The 14,299-nt window shown below is 40.5% G+C and overlaps 1 protein-coding gene across 4 annotated transcripts in view; it reads left to right on the top strand.

The window, feature by feature from the left end:
• Positions 1-14,299, top strand: part of Tmcc1 (transmembrane and coiled-coil domain family 1) — a 117,967-nt gene that overhangs the window by 68,572 nt on the left and 35,096 nt on the right. Inside the window, exon 1 of one of the 4 annotated variants that reach the window (XM_090323842.1) lies at positions 8,482-8,630. The exons of the other annotated variants lie outside the window; for them this stretch is intronic. Within the exon in view, the coding sequence (XP_090179968.1) occupies positions 8,604-8,630 (27 nt within the window). The 5' untranslated portion in view covers positions 8,482-8,603. Of the gene's footprint in view, positions 1-8,481; positions 8,631-14,299 lie in introns of those variants that run through there. 4 annotated transcript variants of the gene reach the window in all.

The following is a 14,299-nucleotide window of genomic DNA, read 5'->3' as shown; positions in this document are numbered from 1 at the left end:
ATGGGCAGTGGACATGCTTCTCCCTGATGGAGTTTAGCTGTTGGAGACTGATGTGTCAGCTGGCACAGAACTTGGAATCTGTTCAGCAGACTTTCAGCTAAACATGAAGTTTCTGCATAGAATGCCTTGGAGATTGGTGTCTGGGAGAGTACATCTGAAATAAAAGTATGAAACTGGATGGGCTACTGGCTTATATTCTGTGAGGCAGTGTGAAGCACGTGATTACAAAGTAAAGAAATCTCAGATCACAAAGAGCTAAGCTGTTCTCAGAAATGGTTGAAGAGGGAGGCCATTTCCATTGAGGAACATTATTTGGCAGATAGGAAATAGTATGTGACTCTGCTTGTACGTGTGTGTGTGTGTGTGTGTGTGTGTGTGTGTGTGTGTGTATGTATGTATGTATATATGTACACCTACATTTACTGCTTGATGAGGAATTGTAATAGATGGTTAATCTAGTTTCACTTTCTCCTGTTTAGTGTTACGATCTGGAATTAAACTGGGTAGGTTTCCGGATTCCTTTTCCTTACCATATGCAGCCAGGTATTGAACCTGGGAAGAATGGGGGTTGGGAGACTTGGGCTGTGACCACATGGAGGTTATGATCTGGTGATGAGCAACTTGAGTCAACAGCCCAAATTAGATCTCTGACTCTTTGGCAGCATTATGTATGCAAAGGAACATGTAGCCTGTTGATCACTGAAACTGTCTCCAGTATCAAATGAGACTACCAGAAAGCTTGATGCAGACCTAACTCTTGTGTTCCTGTAGTTCATGTCAAAACTCATTCATTAAACTATGATTTTGTAATAAGCTGGAGGGCTTCTGTTGTTAGTTGTCAATGAAGATATTTACTACCTTTTATAAAATCATTGTTAAAGATTTTACTCCTCGGACCGGGAGTTTGGCCTAGTGGTTAAAGTGCTTGCCTAGCATGCATGAAGACCCGGGTTCGATTCCTTGGTACCACATACATAGAAAAAAAAAGCCAGAAGTAATGCTGAGGCTCAAGTGGTAGAGCTCTAGCCTTGAGAAAGTCCAAGGACAGTGCTCAGGCCCTGAGCTCAAGCCCAGGACTGGCAAAAAAAAAAAAAAAGATTTTACTCCTCAATTTTTCTAATATGCAAGTCTGCATGCACGTCTTTTCTCTAGTTAAATGTGCTGGATCGTTTTTTCTTTTTTTTTTTTTTTTTTTTTTGTGCCAGTCCTGGGCTTGAGCTCAGGGCCTGAGCCCTGTCCTTGGACTTTCTCAAGGTTAGAGCTCTACCACTAGAGCCTCAGCACCACTTCCGGCTTTTTTCTATGTATGTGGTACCGAGGAATTGAACCCAGGTCTTTGTACATGCTAGGCAAGCACTCAACCACTAGGCCAAACTCCTGGCCCAGTCTTAAACATATTTTTGATAGCTAATGAAAATTACAGTGAAAACATTCGTTTTGGTTGCCAGAAAAAAGCAGAAGTACTCGGTTGGGATAACTAACCTTAGTTTGTATTTCTAGTTCCATCATCTCTCTATTCTTCACTCATGGGCCTTTTGTTCTTTTATTTACAGTTGTATTGTGTTTTTATTTTTTATTGTATCTTTTTTTTTTTTTTTTGCCAGTCGTGATGCTTGAACTCAGGGCCTCAGCACTGTCCTTTGGCTTTTTCCTCAAAGCTAGCACTCTGCCACTTGAGCCACAGCACCACTTCTGGCTTTTTCTATGTATGTGGTACAGAGGAGTCGAACCCAGGTCTTTGTGCGGGCGTGCTAGGCAAACACTCTACCACTATACTTCACCTCAAATTCCTTTTTGAAGGAATTAATTGGTTGTCATAGATTTATGTAATAATGTACAAAGTAAGTCTACACTAGACCATGTACTTTTTCAAACAAATAGCAGTAGAATTGAGGAGTGAAACATAAAGATTCAAAATGTTTCATTTTGGGCCAGGAGTGTGACCTAGTGGTAGACTTTACCTAGCATGCAGGAAGCCCTGGACTTGATTCCTTAGTACATATAAACAGAAAAAGCTGACAGTGGTGCTGTGGCTCAAATGGTACAACACTAGCCTTGAGAAAACTCAGGGACAGTGTGCCCAGGCTCTGAATTCAAGTCCCAGGACTGGCAAAAAAAAAAAAAGTTTTCTTTTGTTTTTAAAAAGAAGTTTACAGCTGGGCATCAGTGTGTCATGTCTATAATCCTAGCTACACAGTAGGCTAAGATCTGAGGATCTTGCTTCAAGCCCAGGCACAAAACCTCATGAGATTTGTCTCCAATTAACCACCAGTGGTGCTATGGCTTCAGTGGTAGAGAGCTAGCCTTGAGCAGAAGAGCTCAGGGTCAGTATCCAGACCCAGAGTTCATCCCACAACTGATCAAAAATTTTAAAAAAGTTTAGTTTTTCTGCCATGGAATACATGAATCATACACCAAATGGTTCTGGACCAGTGGGCTTACACCCTTGATGACAATGAAGTATCAAAATGGTAATTAAGTCCATATGTCCTGTACGTATTTATTGAAATTATGATCTTTATTATCTGCAATTGGGTTGTTTGTTTTGGTTTGGGTTTTTTTTCTCCTTGTTGTTTTTTTTTTTTTTAAACTCATTCTTAATTGCTCAACTAAGAATGAATTTACTAGTAGCTCCGGCTTCCATCTCTCTTATAGTCCTCCTCACAGCTTTCTGGCTGCTGGGATGAAATGTGTATACTACCATACCTGGCTTCAGTTTCTGTTTCAATTTTTCGCATTGTTCTTTTTGTGTTTGTGGTACTGAACTTTGAGCATAGGGTAGCGTGCTTGCGAGCATTCTACTACTTGAATCACACCATCAGTCCTGTTTGCATTTAGGTAATCTGTCTTTTTGCCCAAGGTTGACATCAGACAGCAATATTTTGAGATAGACACATGTCACCTTGCTGGACTTGTTGGTGAAGATGAGATCTCACTTGCTGCTAGGCTTCAGGATACTGAACCACAGTCCTCTAATTTTCTGCTTCTCAATTAGCTGGGTTATAGGCATGAACATACATATATATATTTTTTTTTTTTGGGGGGGCGGTCAGTCATGAAACTTGAACTCTGGGCCTAGGCCTTGTCCCTGAGCTCTTTAGCTCAAGGCTACCACCCTACTCCTTGAGCCACAGCGCCACTTCCAGTTTTCTGGTAGTTAATTAGAGATAAGAATCTCAGGACTGGGCTGGGAGTTTGGCCTTGTGGTTAAAGTGCTTGCCTAGCATGCACGAAGACTCGGGTTCGATTCCTTGGTACCACATATATAGAAAAAAACCAGAAGTAATGCTGAGGCTCAAGTGGTAGAGCTCTAGCCTTGAGAAAGTCCAAGGACAGTGCTCAGGCCCTGAGCTCAAGCCCAGGACTGGCAAAAAAAAAAAAAAAAAAAAAGAATCTCAGGACTGTAGTACCTGGGCTGGCTTTGAACCATGATTCTCAGATCTCAGCCTCCTGAGATCTAGGATTACAGGCCTGAGCCACTGTGCCCAGTGACCATGCATAAATTTTAAGCCTTTTAATATTATTGGATTATTAGGTGATATTAGGAAATTAGGTAAATTTATTATTAGTTGTGTTAATGATAGTAATTTAGAAAAGTCATCTTAAATTGTGGGGATATGTACATGCTAAAATGTTTTAGTATCTGTTTTAGCAGATAGAATTGCTGTAATTTAATACCTTGGACTGGGTAATTTGTAACAACAGAAATTTATTTCTCATACCTGGCCTTTTAAAAAAAACTTTTTTTTAAAACTATGACATATACACACAAAATCAGTCAACCATTAACAAAATGTCAAGATCACCAGTTGATCTCTGTCTTCCAACTTCTTGACTTGTTCCACTGGAAGTCTTCTGGGCAGTAGCATGCCTGGGGCCATCATATCCTCTGATGACAGGGCTTCTGGATCCCTCCAGAAGAACCTTCTAGAAGAACCTGCCCAAGGCTGTTTTCCGGTTTTTGTTTTTGTTGGTCATGGGGTTTGAACTCAGTGCCTGAGTGCTGTCCCTAAGGTCTTTTTGCTTAAGGCAAGAGCTCTCGACCACTTTGAGCCATAGCACAACTTCCAGTTTTTCTCATGGACTTTCCTGCCTGGGATGGTTTTGAACTACAGTCCTCATATCTCAGCCTCCTGAGCAGCTAGGCTTATAGGTGTGAACCACCAGCACCTAGCAGTTTTGTTTTGTTTTTAAGCAGGAATAGACTAATGATAAGATGTGTAGAAAATAAACCAGTAGCAAAGCTAATTATTATCATTGTCAAGTGTTAGGCACTGAACATAACTGTATATGCTATACTTTTTCTTTTTCTTTTTTTTTTTTTTTTTTTTTTTGCCAGTCCTGGGCTTGAGCTCAGGGCCTGAGCACTGTTCTTGGACTTTTCTCAAGGCCAGAGCTCTACCACTTGAGCCTCGGCATCACTCCTGGCTTTTTTCTATGTATGTGGTACAGAGGAATCGAACCAGGGCCTTCATGCAAGCACTCTACCACTAAGCGAAACTCACGGCCCTGTGCTGTATTTTATATAATAATGTCCATTTGTTAATACGGCATCACTGTGAACATGTAAATAGTACCTTGTATTGTCATATTAAAATTTCTATGATATCACTAAGCAATAAGAATTTTTCATCTCCATCAGAATTTTTTTGTTATTGGTTGTGGGACTTAAACTTGAGGCCTGAGCAATGTCCCCTCAGCTCTTTTACTCAAGGTTAGTGTGCCCTACCTACCACTTTGAGCCACTATGCCACTTCTGGTTTTGGGGGTTTTTTTGTTGTTTTTTGTTTGGTTTTGGTTTTGGTTTTGGTTTTGGGGGTTTTTTGAGTGGTTAATTGGAGATAAGAGTCTCACATGGACTTTTCTACCTGGTCTGGCTCTGAACCACAATCCTCAGGCCTCAGCTTCCTGAGTAGCTAGGATTACATGCATGAGCCACTGGCACCTAGCTTCCATTAGAATTGATCTTTTCTTTTCTCTTTCTTCCCTCTCCCCCCCACCTCTCTTTGCCAGTCCTGGGCTTGAACTCAAGGCCTGGGCACTATCCTTGGGCTTTCCCAACACTAGCGCTCTACCACTGAACCACAATACCACTTCTAGCTTTTTCTGTGTATGTGGTACTAAGGAATTGAACCCAGGGCTTCGTGCATGCTAGGCAAGCACTCTACCACTAACCATGCTCCGGTCCCTTCCATTAGAATCTTATGGGACCACTTAAGTATATGTAATCCCTTATTAACCAAGATTTCACTGTGTTACACATGACTGTACATGTATGCATTGTGATATATAGTATTAGTCTATGTAATTTTAAAATTATACATGAATTATTTTACATTTATTCAAATCACTCTCTTTACATATAATTTCAGCAGCTTGACATATTCTGCTTTTGAAACTTAAATGGATATATATATATAGTTATGATCCATTTATTTTAACTGTTACACAATGTTCTACCACAATTGTAGATTGATTCTCATGTCAAGGAACAAATAAGATTTGTTTCCAAAATGTCATTACTTTGTAAATCTTGCTAAAATGAATATTCTTGAATGTGTCCTTACATAAATTTATGAACAGTTTCTCTAGTATATACACCTAGAAATAGAATTACTGGGTTTTATGATATATTTATAACTAACCAGATACTGCCAAGTTGTTATCCATAGCAGTTATACCAATTTAAACTCATTACTAGGTCTGGAAGTTCCTATTGGCTCATCTTTATAATCTTTATAAACTCCTTGCTTTTTTTTTTTTTCCTGTCTATAGTTTTGTAGTGGCACTCACGCACGCACGCACGCACACCATTCCTGGGGCTTGAATTCAGGGCCTGAGCACTGTCCCTGAACTTCTTTTTGCTCAAGATTAGTGCTCTACTGTTCAAGCCAGTTCTTAAATAGTGATTAAGTAGTGCTCTACTTCTGGCTTTTTTTTTTTTTTTTTTTTTTTTTTTTGTCATTCAGTGGAGATAGGAGCCTCAAAGATTTTCCTGCTCAGACTGGCTTTGAACCATAATCCTCAGATCTCAGCTTCCTGAGTAACTTACAGGCATGAGCCCCTGGCATCAGCCATAGTGAGCTCTCTATAGTGATTTGCTTATGCTAGGCAAAATGTATGAATATACTACTGGAGCTGACAGACATCTCAGATTTTTCTCTGAGGGACCATCAGTATTTAATTAATTAGAATTGGCTATTTCTAAACTAATTGGTGCTTGCTGGTAAAATTCTCTGTTTTCAAGAGCATAATAAATATTTAAGAATTTTGAACAAGAAGCTGGGTGCGGTGGCTCATGCCTGCAATCCTAGCTACTCAGGAGGCTGAGATCTGAGGATTGTGGTTCAAAGCCAGCCTGGGCACTAAGGAATGCAAGACTCTTAACCTCTAGAAAAATGGGAAGTGGGGCTGTGGCTCTAGGGTAGGGTGGTAGCCTCGAGCTGAAGAGCTCAGGGACAGCACCCAGATCCAGAGTTCAAGCCCCATGACCCACCAAAAAAAAAAAAGAATTCTGGAGCAAGAATGTTTTAGGGAAAAGCTTTCTCACAGAACCTTGTCATTCCAACTGACTCCCATAGTTTTCGAACTCTTCTGATTGATGACCAGTCAGGGTGTGAAAGATGTCAGAACCTCACTGACAAGTTATAGCTGATGTCAACATAAATCTACATTGACTAGGAGTTTTCATGGCTTACATTGCTATCAGTTTGACTGTTGTTTTGCTTTGTGTGTGTGTGCTGGTCCAGTGGCTTAAACTCGGAGCTGACTAGTTAGTGCTCTACCCCTGAGGCAACAGTTCCACTTTTGACTTTTTGGTGGTTATTGGAGATAAAGTCTCCAACTGGAGAAAGTCTCACTGACTTTCCATCCTAGGCTGACTTTGAACTTCGATCCTCAGACCTCCTGAGTAGCTATTGTTGAGTTGTGAGCTGCTTGCACTTGGCAACTTTAATTAAATCTGTGTCTTAGGAGCCAATGTAAGAAAACAGTAAACTGGCAGCAGCCATCACCTAATTGTATGGTGGCTTTTCTAGGAAAAGGGTATTAAAAAATGTGTTATCTTGTGAGTGCTGTGGTGCAGTGATTGGTTCTTCAGTGAAATTGTATCCTAGCTCTTGTTACTCCGTAGTAGCCTACCACACAACCTTGTGGCTTGAAGAATCCAATTATATGTAAAGGTGAAAGCAGTACAGTTCACCCTGCTTCTCCCACTGAATTCATGTCAGTGATTCTACATGCAGATATAACATAGATGCATCTCAGAGTCATTATACTCATAGAAGAAAGCAGTCTCAGGTCTGTATCATATGATTCTGTTTATGTGACATTCTTCAGAGAACATTCCCTCCCTTAGTTACTAAACCACGTAGGTATGCCTCGCTCACACACACCACTCATTCCTGTGTCACAGCCTCTCCCTTCAAGATCCTTCCCCCAGCTGTTTCACATCATTCAAGTCTCTAGTCAGATGTTACTTTATCAGAGACGTTCCATCCCTTTCTATCTCCTTTATTCCTCTGTCATTTTAATTAATTTATTTTATTTATTGGCTTGATTTGTTCTCTGCTGTATCTGCAGAGTCTGGAACAGTGCCTCAGATATTTGAATGCATGACTCATCTAAGGTTTTGTATTTTAAAGCTTTCTCCAATCTACAGAGATAGGCTTCCTTCTTTCTTTTTGCTTTTTATGAGATGTATGAGTTTTCCTACATAACCCGGCTAACACCAAACTTCTCCCTAGCCTCCCTAATGGTTGGAGTTACAGGTATGTACCACTGTACTGGAGGCTTTCTTTTCTGTTTCTGATTGCTGTGATTGTGAGTGGTCTGTTTTTTCTCTACTGATTACTTCAAGAGGAATATACATATACATAACATATATATGGATAACTATGTAGTAGTTAAGAGGGTCGAGTTGTCAGAACTTAATTGTGTGGCTTTAATCTCAGCCTTGCTATTTTTCTTATTTGAAGGGACTGTGTCTAAGAGCACAAAGTTATCTCCTATACCTTCAAGTTCTGGCATATATCTATTACCAGAAATACATTTTCACACTACCTCTCTCCCCCTCCCTCCCCTCTTCAGAGTAAAGTAACAAGTAAGTTGTAGGGCTCTCACCTGGTTAGAGTCCACAAACAGAAGGCTTGTTCCTTCTTCTCAGACCACAGTTAATATATTATTTGTAATACAGAGTAGCCAGTGGCTCTTCCAAATTTCCCACTTCTTGTTTCTTTCTGTCAGACATAAAGTAGATTTAAGGAGAAAAGTTCTCTTTCTTTTTTATTTTTTTGAGCTGCCTGTATTTGGGATACAAAGTATTTTTGGTGCTCCTTGCTTAACTGGGCTGAATATTACCCCATGTGACAGCATAGATCTCTTGTTTGAAATTGTCATTACTTTCTAGAACAGCCACTCTGTACAGCTGCCAACATGCCCTGAATCCTCTTGCTTCATATTACAGTGATACTGCTTTGTCAGGGTAGAATTCGGCCTCACAGGGCTGGAGTCAGTGTCTGCTGACCTCATGCCACAGTACAGCATGTTCAAATCTGCGAGAAACCTGAGAGTTATTCGGCATATTCCTCCTCCTCCCCTCAAGCATGGAGCCCTCACTTTCCTCGGAAACCGTATGTTGTATATGTGTGTGTATCTGTCTTTTTAAAAATTTTCTTCCTAATTCCTTTAGTTGTACAGCTCTAAGTGGGGGCGGGCTACATAAACAGATGCAGAGTAGACTGACTGAGCTGCTGAGACTTAGCACTTCTCAGCAGTAGATTTCATCCAGGGCGTGTGCTATTTTAAGAGTATGAGGTTGAAATAATAGAGAATTCTGTTATGTATTTTGTAGTTGTTCATTTTACTCACAGCAGTGGGGCGCAGAATGCAGGGATACTCTGGCTGTGTGGGCTTGCTCCCGTCATCCTCAGGAGTCCCCTCCCCCACTTTCTGTTGGATGGGCTGCTTCTGTGCAGAATAAATGTCCTCCTCCCTGTCTCATGCTAAGTAGTTACAGAAAGTAAGCCTTTTTTCAGTGATCAAAAGGGTTTCATTTGCTTTAGGAAAAGCTCGGGTTAAATTTGAAGATGCCAGACATGCAGAACAAATAGGAATTTGGTTTAAAGCCAATTTTAAATATTTCTCACATTAAAAATGTTCTTTTTACTCAGCTACTTGTTCTCAAAGTATTTTTCACAATGGTCTGATAATTTTATAAATTATAGAGCAATGCACTTGTATCTTGCTGTTAAATTTATGCCCTCAGATCAGAACAGGTTCCTGAAATATAGGAAGATGATCCAGCCTTATGCAGTATCGCTGCCATCCTTGCATTTCACCTATAGTTTGATTTTACTTTTAAGCATTTTGTAGTCTTTCCTGATTCTGAAGTGTAATGTACACTAATATTGTTTGCTGTTGTGCAGTTGGGTTTATGATACAAATGATTTCATTCTGAAATCCTAAGCCTTCTGGTTGATTATTTAAATGCCAACTTTGTTAACAGATTTGTACCTCTAGTCTGTACCCTCTTTTTCTGTTTGTGCTGAATTGTGCTGTATATCTTGTGTTTGTTCTGAAGTTATGAAAGGCCAGTTTGTCCACACTTCATTGGAATGTTAGCCATGGGTAAGTGGGGGAGTCAGAGGAAAAATGCCTAGAAGAGTCTTGAAAAGGTAATAACAGCTGACAAAACTCTTTTTTCCTCCTCAGTAAGGGTCAGTGGACAAGAGGGAAAGTAAAAGAAACCAAAGACTTTATGTTTATTTTATTTTATCTAATAATTGCATTAATTCATAAGAGTAGAGCATTTTCTAGGGCTGGTTACAGAGCTCAGTAGTGGACAGCTTGCATAGCATGTCCCAGGCACACTGGGTTCTACTCCCCAATGTCTAAAATCCACAGTGCCCTGTCTTCCTTACTTCCTTGAACTAGTAGTCCACTCTAGTAAAGAAAAATACTCAGTGAAGCAATGACTAACACATTAAGAAATGTGTTACCTCCAGCATCTGAATTTTTTTTTTTTTTGGTGGTCCTGGGACTTGAACTCTGGGCCTGGGTGTTGTCCCTAAGCTCTTCAGCTCAAGGCTACCGCCCTACCCCTTGAGCCACAGGCCCATTTCAGGTTTTCTAGTGATTAACTGGAGATAAGAATCTCAACTTTCTTTAGTGCCTGGGCTGACTCTGAACCTCGATCCTCAGTTCTCAGCCTCCTGAGTAGCTAGGATTACAGGCGTGAGCCTCCATGCCCAGCATTTTGTTGTTGTTTTTGACTGTTTTTGGCCAATCCTAGGGATTGAACTCAGGGCCTGAGCATTGTCCTTGGGCTTTCTCAAGGCTAGTGATCTGCCACTTGAGCCATAGCACCACTTCTGACTTTTTCTATGTATGTGGTAGTGAGGCATCAAATCTGGGTCTCCGTGCATGCTAGGCAAGCACTCTACCATTAGGCCAAATTCCCAGCCCATCAGTTTTCTTTATTTTAGCAAAATATATGTTAAAATTTATATTCCAAAAATGTGTTAAAATTTTGTAAGTACAACTAACTTAAAAGAATTCAATGATACTTGCTAAACTTTAGTAAGAAGATTTATTCTAAACTGTCAGGATAAGTTATAGATCATACCACAATAAGATTTTGCAGAGGGGAAAGATTGAGCTCAACTCCAGATATGCCCTGTGCAGCTGGGCAATTGTAGCCAGAAAGCTATGTACGGTTTCAGGAGATAGAAAATGATGTGGAGGGAAAATCAGTAGTGAGGGGATTCTGGTTACATTGACCTAACAACAATTTTTATTGACTAATTAGACACCCTCTGGGACGTGTCTAATTAGATTAAATATGGACAATAATCAGATATTGGGAGTTGGAGGCTGGCTAAACTGACTTAGGTTTTTTTACTAAAATAGGATTTTATAAGTAAGCACGCAGATGGGCCTGGGAAAAGACTCACATGTTTTTAATAGTTTGACCAAGCACTTCCAAGATGTAGCATATTATTCACCTGAGATTTGCAAATGACAAAACAGCTATCCAAGGGAAGGTTTTCACGAGATAGTGTTTATACCTATGCCAGTGGAGGGGAAGAGCATGGAGACAGCTTCACTGTGGTGAATCGCATTCGCCGCATAGTTGACCTATATGCCACTTTGTTTTCTAGCAGCACAGGCACACTGTGGTGCTTAGGTATATTCTAATAACTTGCTTTACACCTTTGACATTCCATGTTTTCCTTAACCCAGAAGATACTGCCTCACTTGGAAACTTCAGTTTCACTCAGCCTGGTCTTGCCCACCCATTCGCACCCCAGCCACATTCGCTGTGCTTCTTTGCTGTGTACCCTCAACTCAGATCCTTTGTATTTTTCTTCCTCACAAGGCTGCTATTTTGAAGATATTTGTATATAAAAATACAGATTGTTTTCCATTTTTAAAAAGGCAAAGATAGTATTTTGTATTTGAGAATAGGTTATGTGGCCCACGCCCAGCAGTATACTAACAGCCTGTCCATATCCTGAATGGTGGTTGGCACCATGATAATACTTGGAGTATTGTAACACCAGACAAAATTCACCTTAATCTTCCGTATGCCTCTGTTAAAAATGACTATGAGCTGGGAACGGTGGCTCACATCTGTCATCCTAGCTACTCAGGAGACTGAGATCTGAGGATCACAATTCAAAGCCAGCCCGAGTACTAAAGTCTGTGAGACTCTTATCTCCAAAGTGCCAGAAAACCAGAAGTGGCGCTGTGGCTCAAGGGGTAGAGTGAAAGCCTTGAGCTGAAGAGCTCAGGAACAGGGCCCAGGCCTAGAGTTCAAGTACCATGACCTACAAAAAAAAAAAATGGGGCTGGGAGTTTGGCCTAGTGGTAGAGTGCTTGCCTAGCATGCACAAAGACCTAGGTTCAATTCCTCAGTACCACATACATAGAAAAGCCAGAGTGGTGCTATGGCTCAAGTGGTAGAGCTCTAGCCTTAAGGAAAGCCCAAGGACACTGAATTCAAGCCCAGGACTGGCAAAAGGAAAAAAAAAATTGAATTCTGTACTTTCCGTTGAACTTTGGGAAATCGTGAAAGCAGTTGACTATTCTGTGCTGTCTCATGATAGAAAAAATGTGCTCCTTTACTGTTTTATGAAGTAAAAATTTGGTTTCTGCAAATTGTTTTGCAGGTAGTACTGAGGCTAAAACCTCCTCCCTCTCACAGTGACTCCCGAGGACACATCTGTGAGTTCTCTCCACCCTAGTGCCTCCATGGCCACTCCTTGGGATAATCAGTGGTCTGTTGGAGGTTAAGACTTCTTCTTAGGGGTAGGAAAACTGCAGGTTAGTTCAAATTGAAGCACCTGCACAGTAGAACAGTGTTCATCCTTAGTCTGACCTTTGTGCAGCAAATTCCTAATACTTAAGGTTTCCTGAATATGGGTTGCATCACATAGAGATAACTATGGGATGGCAACTTTGTATATGAGCAGATCTCTTCCTGGAATCTCCCCCAGGTCATGATCCTTCATTTCCCTAAGACTACTCCACTATCATTACCTACTGTAAACTTGTCCCACACTCCCCAAACATTAGAGACTATGTACTTGTTCTTGAGGCAGCTCACTAGGGCAGCTGTTTCTCTTCTCTGTTATGCTTTCTCTCTATTAAGCTCCTTGCTTTGCTACTTTGCTTTTTGTGTTGTGTACATTCACTTCTTCGTTGGAGATGCCAAGAATCTGTTCTCTTCCCCTCTCAAACCACTCATCAGTAAAAGTACTTGGGAACTGCCTAGAGCATCCCTGAGTGAGACCTTATGATGCCTTGTATTGTGAAGCAGTCATAGTACTGTAGTATTGGTGGTACCTTTGAGTCCCTTATGTGTTTGCAATGGCTTGATTTTGTCTGCCAAAAGTTCACAGGTTGGAAACTTTATCCTGAATCATGTGTTAATAGTCTTTGAAAGTATTTGGGAAATGGTTGGGATTAAATGAGATCGGGAGGGTAGGGCCCCCACGATGGCATTAGTAGTTTTCTGTAAAGAGAACTGAGTTGGTATTCTTGTTCCCTCTTACTACCATGTTAGTGATGCAGCAGGAAAGCCCTCACCAGATGCTGGGCAGTGCTGGCCAAGTGCTTTTGGATGGCCCTGTCTCCAGAACAGTGAGCTAACTCAACCCATATTCCTTTATAATTACCTAGCCTCAGGTGTTTCATTGTGGAAATAGGATTCAGGTTAACACAACAGTGGATGGCATTGTGATATGAGGTTCTTTTGAGATAGACCCTAAGTAAGCAGCCTTGATTATTTATGGTACTTCTTCAGTTAATTAATTAGCTAGTATTTAAAGGTCAGTGCTGTATTATTTCCTTAAGCCTCATAACTGCCACTGAGGAAATGCTTCTATTGCCCTTCATTTAGAACTAATTGGTTCAAAGCAGTAAAAGACAATACTTGTATTGTTTAGATGTTCACATGATCCTAGTAATCACAAAAGACTTTAAACCTCTTTTCATTTCCCACACTTGGTCAAAACCATGTGCAATAAATCCACAAATAAGGCATGCCTAATATACTTTAAAGAGAAAGTGGAAGGGTGATTTCATATGGCCTCCCAAAAAATAGAACATTAAGACTGCAATCAAATTTCCCTCATCAGGAATGTGGCTCAAATGGTAGAACACTTGTTTAATAAGCACAAGACCTAGAGTTCAAACTTGATATTGCCAAGGGGGGAAAAAAAGAGCCTGGTTAAGAACTATGGAAACTGGTATCTGGGTGTTGTATATAATTCCAGGAATTGGAAGTTTAGAAGCTCTCAAGTTTTAAGCCAGCCTATACTATTTGAAGAGTTGTGCTCAAACTAAAATAACAGGACCCCCACCCCACTAGTAGTAGCGTTATATAGTCATCCCTGGCCATTCACTGTTCATTCATTGCTATTTTGCAAATTTTCACCTATCACGGGGGATCTGGAATATAACTCCCGCAATGGGTGAGAGATATTATAATCTAATTTATTGATAACCTATAAAGATGGTGAAACATTTCACGCTGACATGAGGTGAGGTCAAGGTCTTTCTGAAGTTGGAGACAGACATAGAGACTCATGGCTTCAGTTCTACAACCTTTCAGCCATGGGTCAGAAGTACATACAGAACCACAAAACCTTGCCCATCTAAAGAGCTGATGGCCTTCATAGTATGCAAAATTCTTAATTGAACTGCTGTCAACACAAACAGATGTACAAAAAGAAAATCTGACAAACCAAATAAGCTTTCGGCTTTTTGCCAACCTGTACAAAAACTGTCAAACGAT

The sequence above is a fragment of the Megascapheus bottae genome, chromosome 33 (genome assembly GCF_031878675.1).
Source record: "Megascapheus bottae isolate mThoBot1 chromosome 33, mThoBot2.hap1, whole genome shotgun sequence".
In the NCBI taxonomy this organism is placed as follows: Eukaryota; Metazoa; Chordata; class Mammalia; order Rodentia; family Geomyidae; genus Megascapheus; species Megascapheus bottae.
Note: the sequence above shows the minus strand (reverse complement) of the source record. Positions and strands in the feature narration are given on the sequence as shown.